The sequence below is a fragment of the Austrofundulus limnaeus genome, unplaced genomic scaffold (genome assembly GCF_001266775.1).
Source record: "Austrofundulus limnaeus strain Quisiro unplaced genomic scaffold, Austrofundulus_limnaeus-1.0 Scaffold3, whole genome shotgun sequence".
In the NCBI taxonomy this organism is placed as follows: Eukaryota; Metazoa; Chordata; class Actinopteri; order Cyprinodontiformes; family Rivulidae; genus Austrofundulus; species Austrofundulus limnaeus.
Genome location: NW_013952405.1, coordinates 6,865,968 through 6,873,685, shown reverse-complemented (window position 1 = coordinate 6,873,685; position 7,718 = coordinate 6,865,968). Strand labels below are relative to the sequence as shown.

The window sequence follows — 7,718 nt, the reverse complement described above, 5'->3', positions numbered from 1 at the left end:
TGTGTGTGTGTGTGTGTGTGTGTGTGTGTGTGTGTGTGTGTGTGTGTGTGTGTGTGTGTGTGTGTGTGTGTGTGTGGAAAGAAAATAGTGTGAAAGCAAGGAAGTGATAGGCTGTTTGCATGAGTGGTTCAACGTAGCAGTGAGGAAACGCGAGTGTGTGTGTGTGTGTGTGTGTGTGTGTGTGTGTGTGTGTGTGTGTGTGTGTAAAGAAAACGGTCTCACCTGTAAGGTTTAAAATATAAGTTTGTTTTTATGTTTTGGTGAATAACAGAAGTCTGAGGGAGATAAATTCTGACAAATTAAACACATTTTACTCTTTTTGTGCTGCAGAMTTTAAAATGTCACAAAATAATGAAACCACAATGCTCCAAGCACTAAAAAGTCCGTCCAATCAAATCAGATGACATATTTTTAAGCCACTTACAGCCAAATTGTTATTTGAGTGATTTTTTTTCTATTGTAGACCTTRAAAGGAACTGATTGACTTATATGAGTCTGCTTTTATTCACACCAGGTGTTCTTTCAATGTAAAATTTAATTTTATCAAAGTTTGATCAGCATGAAAACAAATGTATACACACCATTACTTGAAAACAACAGTGTAAATGCTGAATCCTTCACAAATGATGGGGGGTGGCTGTGGCGGAGTGGGACTCGTCCTGGRACTGGAAGGTCACTGGTTTGATCCCCCGTTCCAGCGGTCTTGGTCGTTGTGTCCTTGGGCAAGACACTTCACCTGCTTGCCTACTTCTGGTGGTCAGATGGTCCGGTGGCGCCGGTGCATGGCAGCCCCGCCTCTTTCAGTGCACCCCAGGGCAGCTGTGGCTACAATGTAGCTTACCATCATCAGTGAATGGGTGAGTGACTGTAAGTGTAAAGTGCTTCGGGGTCCGGAGGGACTTCATAAAGCACTATATAAGTTCAGACCATTTACAAAGTTCCTCCTCAGCCCCCTGTTAAATATGAACATCAAAGAGGTGACCCCACCCACTCGGGGCTCAAGTCCCTGAGACCTTTTATCAGGCCAGACACTGATTTATGAGAGACAGAAAGAATCGGATGCAGACAAGGAGGGAGTGGTGCAGTTTACCACTTGCAGGTGTGTCAGATGGGCGACCTCCTGTCTGAGTCAATCAAGACAATGATTGATTAGGTTTTTTGTTATAACATTTATTTACGACAAGGAGTGTGACGTGACTGGGTGTAATGATACAACATGGTACGTAACTTAAAGAGGCGCGAACTGATTGTGGGTGAAAGTGCTGTGTGTTTAATTGCACCTCTGAGATTTGTAACAATGAGATTTTAATTTCAACTACATGTTTAAGGCAGCTGTTTTGTTGCACATGAAGACGACAGCTCTGATGGTTATGACTTGTAAACAGTACTCCGCAGCTCCACGAGATTATGACAGTGTTTTTTTACAAAGTGGAGTGGTTCAGCGAGCAGCACGGAGTGGGCTAACGGGCGAGTGGGTGTCTCTAATGTCAGAAATACCTATTTCACACCCAAAGCAGTGATTCATCCACTGCTGCTCTTTGCTGAGCCTCACTCCACAAACCCTGCTTTGATGTTATGAAACACACAGGCCATCATGTTGTGCACTGAATTTGTACATACAAGGATTTTACTCTGATTTGATTCTGCTGCAGCTTTCTACATCTTTCCCTCTTCTTTGCCAACTGATAGTAATTGTATTGAAAGGGACTAATAAGCTCCTGCAGGATGCAAGTGACATTTTAAACTAACATTAAGCAGACTAGAAAAAACAAAGGTGTTACATAGTCTGTAATTTATACTCCCATTAAGGCAGACACATTTGAACAGATGTTAATTATTTAAACGGCTGATGAAATCTAATCAAACCGTCATTTATCTGTGTTTTTCACTGTTTAAACAGACAGCTTTGTCCAATTTTGCCTTTGGCTAGATGAGTGCCCTTTACAAAAAAACTAAACAAAAAGATGAGTCACCAAATGTCATTTTACTCACTCAAATGGTTCTCCAGAAGCTTTATCAGCTTAAAACCTGAATGTTATTTTCATGTATATGTCTGCAGAGACTGGCTAAATTCAAACCTTACAGGCTCCAGAACTGAATCTGAGCTTCCTTTAAAAAAAAACTGAATAAATGTGTTAACACTGCATCTCAACTATATTCTTTTTCCCTGCATGAGAGCAATTTTAGTACTGACACATTCATCTATAAGCTGTGAATGTGGGTAAATTGGTGCAAACATCCTGATTAGGGAGCTGGTGAATCGCTCTGACTTCCTGTTGTGTTTGATGTCGGTGATGAAAATGAATCTGGAACCATGTTGGTCATCGATGAAATGCCACAGGGTGTGACTAATTGTTTTCAGTGGTGACATRTGGAAAATCTTACAAGATTTATTGTGTAAATAATGTGTTGAATAATATCTGAGACTGATTTTGTTGTTTAGAATAAAACAGCTAATCTAGTCTCTCTTTATTGAATATCTCAGATACTATTTGTAATGTACAAAGAAAAATATTTTATTTTGGCTCATCKCATCCCTTCAGGTTATTAATATTCACCTCTCGTAAAAAAAGAAAAGCTGCAGCGGAGTGGAAAATATCTCACCACGTTTTCATGTCTCCCTTATGAAAGGCAACGCTTGAAAGCTTAAATTTGGACAAAATGAGGCAAACTGTGCTTTAAATGTTTCACACAAGCGCAAAACACGTCTGTGCTTATTTTTCTGCCTTTCCAACAAACCCAATAAACGAGTTTTGCATTTCAGAGAAAATGTAGCCGCACCAGGACGTGACACCGGTTCTTTGTAGGATGGATGAAAGGCTGACCAACATGTGCATACATCAGAGTTCAGGCTAATCCTCTCATTCAGCTGAGGACAAAGTCCTGAGGTACCAAAATACAGATTCTGTCTAAACCACACGCTGTGACCAGGCTGAGCAGCAGGCAGTGCCGTCACTTTTGAGCAACAAGTTCTTCCTCCGAAGGGGGAAAAAAAAAGCCCTGCAAAAGCGTTCAAAATCCTCTCAAACAGAGAGAGGTCAAAGCTGCATTTCAGCCTTCAGTTTAAACAGCTGGGAAAAAAATTAGGTTTCACCTGAGGAAAACAARTTATGCAACGTTAAAATTGTTTTGTCAGTGTCTTATCAGAGAAACAGTGATATGCCTGTGTTCTAGATCTATAAATAATACAGAAAAAAAAACAACAACTAGAAGCCAGCACGGTTTCCAGGAACCTGCAGAATATAATTTATTTTAAAAAATGGTTAACCTTCCTGATCAACAGGTTTGCCTTTTCCCAACTGTTGCAAGAGGAGAGAGTGATGCATGAGTTTTCTCTCGCTCACCCTCTCAGATGAATCTAATAATAATGTGCACATTGCTCTGCAGCTGAAGTGAAACTCCTCCTCACACCTCCCTCCACTCACCTGTACTGGTCGCGTACTGCAGGCTGCCCCTCTTCTTGTAGGAGGAYGGGGACTTGCTTTTGGCCCCGGCTGCGGACCCAGAGGGCAMGTTGGAGGACATGATCCCAGGTCCTTGTCGTTCGGCTCAGAAGATGAGAACCCAGTGAGTCAGAGCCGTGAAGGATGGAGCGTCGGAGAGGAGAGAGGAGAGGAGAGAAGAGGAGAGGGTGTCAGAGGACAAGGCAGAGGAGAGAGAGAGAGAGAGAGAGGGGGGAGCACAGACACTCGAGGGACTCGTACTGCAGTCAGCGTGAGCGTGAGAGCGAGAGCAGGGGTTTCCAGACTGGTTGGTCCATCAGGAGCATCCTCTCTGCAGTGAAACAGGCCCCGCCCCCCTCTGAAAGAGCTGCAACACTGAGGGAGGCAGGGGTCGGGAGGAAGGGGGGGGGGGGATAAGTGGGGCTCCACTCCCCGTTTTGCCATGCGCAAAAATCCACACACATCCACACACACAAAGAATGCAAGACCCACTGACACACTAGGTGCTGCTATTGCCATGACAACCCCAAATCTGTGCGTATGTAAAGCAAAGAGCAGGAAACTTGTCATTAATGCAAAATAGAAGAAGAAAAAAAGTAAATTTATCACACATTTCGGATAATAATAATAATAATAATAATAATAATAATAATAATAATAATAATAATAATAATAATAATAATAATAATAATAATAATAATAATAATAATAATAATAATAATGATAATAATATGTGTTTACTATTTAAAAGGTAGAACTGGAAATGGAAGATCGCCGGTTCAATCCCCCATCCAGCTGTCTCAGTTGTTGTGTCCTTGGGCAAGACACTTCACCCCTAATGCCTCTGATGTGTGTCCCATCAGTGTATGGATGTGACTGGCACTGATTAGTCTCCACAGCTGGTTGTACATGTTAGTTTTGTAGGAGATCTGGTARAGTGCTGTGTGAMTGGGTAAATGAGGACACAGATTGTAGTGTGARGTGCTTTGMGTSTCCTGGATGGATAGAGAAGYGCWATATAAGTACWGTCCATTTACCACTTATTCCCATAAAAACATCTTTCATCCATCCTCCAAACTGAGAATTATCTGATCAAATATGATTTTCTTATAGTGATGAAGAAATGATCAGAATTTATTTGCTTCCAGGCTGACTGACTATAATTTAATTTGTTATCAGCAGGAGCTCAGTAACAAACAGCTTAAAAGCTTGATTTCATCTAAAATGCTTCTGTGATCTAACAAACGATCCTGTTTCCTGATCTGTAAATAAATTATGGATGTCTAATTCTTCTATCTTTTTTTATAAAAAGCTCTTATTGACCGACTTCATCATGTTTCAGAGCACTTTGTTTTAATGAGAAGTCTTCATCTTTCAGCTGTCTCTTCTTGAAGCAGTTTAGATTCAGTGGGCAGAAATGTGTTGAAGTTTTCATTTATTTATTTTCTCATAAAATGGGATTATAAGCCCAGGTTGTAAATTTTGTCTTTATAGGATCTGAAAAGAAACAGAAAAGGTGCAGGGCTGAAAAAGGCTCAAAAGCTTTTCTAAAGACTCGAGTGTTCACGCAAGTCCACAAGTRGAGAGAATTCAAGGCTGCAGCATCCAGGAAGGTTTTCTGCAAAAATCACATCAGACACAAGTGTAAGTGTAAAAGNGCACAGATCTCTGTTACAGTCTGCCAGTAAGAACAATGAATAAAAATGTCTTGGAAAAAAGCCAACAATAGAAGAAAAAGAAAAGTTGTTATAGTTCTGAGCTGCTTGTTCTCTTCTCAGCGTTTCRCTCCTTCATTACTCACTGACTCACCTGAACCACAAACAACACACAGAACCAACAACAAATACTTATTTGTCTGAAATGTGGGGGTAAAACTGCATCAGAGATGATTCTCCTTCCACATCAAATTTTAGCTCAATATTTGTAAAAATAACTGAATTCTAGTTATTTTTACATTTAGGACTGATTAACTGTGGCTGCCATTTTGAACTGAGTTGACTCTAAAAGTCAAACAGCTACAAATGTGCATGATATTTATTTACTGAACATTTCATTGAAATCTGTCCTCTTGTTCACAAGATATTTTGCTAACAGACGAACAGTTTCTTCACTTTTTATGGCAGGAGATACAGAAGTTTGATTACAGCCCCCTCTTGTGGTAGAAAAGTGCAGAAACAGCTTCCCTCTGCAGTTTGTTGACAAAAACCATCATAACCCTTGGAAATAAACACTTTTTTGGTAGATTTTTTTTATATATAATCATGTTATGATTTTATATAACTGCAATTAAAGCATAAATACTTTATTTTTGTGGAAAACTAAAGTTCAACACTGAGTCATACCTTGCTTAATCTGAAAAGCTTTTATTACATTTATTTATTTTATTCATTTTTGGACTAACATTTATCAAAAAGTAAAAGGTAAAGGTACTTTATTTGTCATCAGTGTATGTTTCCACACAATGACGAAATTTGTGCTCTGCATTTAACCCATCCACACCCAAGTGGAGCAGCGGGCAGCCATGTGAGGCGCCCGGGGAGCAGTTAGGGTTAGGTGTCTTGCTCAAGGACACCACGACATGTGGGTATGGTGAGGAGTCGAACCTAAGACTTTCGGGTCCCAAGCTGCTCTACCACTACACCACAGCCGCCCCCAAAAGGTTTTCAGTCAAAGCAAAGTCAATATTAATATGTTGCAAGTATTGTTTATTTATTCATTTATCATTTATTCATTGTTTGTTGTTTTGTTTGCACCATGTGTTTCCATGCGATGCTCCCAGCAGATTGATGTGTGTGAACAGACTGGGAAAAGACAGAGAAAGTTAGATGTCAACAGAGGTTTTAAAGTGGGATCCCATCCTTCAGATGAAGAATATAGATCATGTTCTTTTTTCGGTCCTCTGTTTGACTAGATGTTCTGACTTCTGCCCCCATCGGTGACCCGTTAATCCCTCTTAGCCCAGAGGAAATTACACRTTGACCTTAGACACACTTCCTCCTCCTCCCAACCACAGCTAATGTATATGCAGATAAGGACCAAAGGTCCAAGAGAAATATTCAGATTATGTTGTTTTTTATTGTGGCTGTGGGATCAAATATCCCAGCATGCAATCTGCTCCAATTTAACTTTAGATTGAGATTTAAGTCACTCAAACATATGTTCACCTACGTTTGTGATATTTTTATGTTCTAAAAGAATTAAATCTACAGTTTAGTAAAAAGCGTCATTCAAAAGGAGTTGAGAGTATTTGCCTGCCTCGCCTTGTGTAAACGTCCCTGATGAAAACTACAGTTTGTTGTCACCTCCTCTGTGTGTCATCAGTGGAAGCATGTCTACTGTATTTATTTTGTTTCAGTTGGAAAAGCTCGCWGACTTAAAGCAGTTGGGCTGATGAGACTCTACAGAGGATTTCACTCTTTTTTTCTATCTATCAGAGACAAATGAGATCCTGTCAGGAGGATTTGAGTTATTTGATCTGTTTGAATTGGTTAATTATCTTCCCACTRATAGAGTTGGTTTATTTGCACGTTCCTCTCACCTGTTGATCCTTTTAGAAGAACCTTACCTGGGCACCAGAATCAACGGTTTATCATGAATGAGCAGCTCTAATGTGTCACGCTGCTGATATGGCACCAACAGCTCGTCCATCCTGACCTGACTGGACGAATCACTGTGGGTCAAAGACACCATTTCCTGGAGCTTTCTGCAGCATGATGTAACTCAGCGTGGCCCTGTCACTCAGGTTGATCTGAGGCTCTGCAGATAATCTCGTCAACAGATCAGAGACGAAACGGCTGAGCACAAAGCGGAGCCTCACCGACCGCGGCCTAATGGGATTGGTCACCATTACTTGATTAGCCTGCTTGGAAGCACTTGGAAAACCAGGTTGCATGAAGAGGGGCAGAGTCATGGGAGGGTGGGATTGGATAGTTTTAGACAAACCKAACAGTACAAAAGACAGTATTTTAAACTTTTCTAATAAGTAAAGTTTAAAGTAGTTCTTTTACCTTTCAGACTTTTTAATATAACTGAACATTAAAAAGAGCAAAAAAATTCAACAAAAAAGCAACTTAAACTTGTACAACATATATACACTGATAATATCTGTTATTGTGGATATTTRCTTAGTAATTTGTTTTAGCTTCATTTGAGTTTTTGAAATCCTCCCAAGCTGAGGGTTTCTATGACTCACTKTGAGGCTGTGACCCCCAGGGAACTACTGGTTTATTGGGATGGTATTTTTCTATAACTTTACAGGATCACTGTGTGCTGGAA

General features: G+C 40.3%; 1 protein-coding gene across 1 annotated transcript in view; it reads right to left on the bottom strand.

Annotated features, from left to right (window-relative positions):
* Nucleotides 1-3,736, bottom strand: part of ampd2b (adenosine monophosphate deaminase 2b) — a 17,380-nt gene extending 13,644 nt beyond the window's left edge. Inside the window, exon 1 of the mRNA XM_014020160.1 lies at nucleotides 3,426-3,736. Within this exon, the coding sequence (XP_013875614.1) occupies nucleotides 3,426-3,525 (100 nt within the window). The 5' untranslated portion in view covers nucleotides 3,526-3,736. The remainder of the gene's footprint in view (nucleotides 1-3,425) is intronic.
* Nucleotides 3,737-7,718: the final 3,982 nt, after the last annotated feature.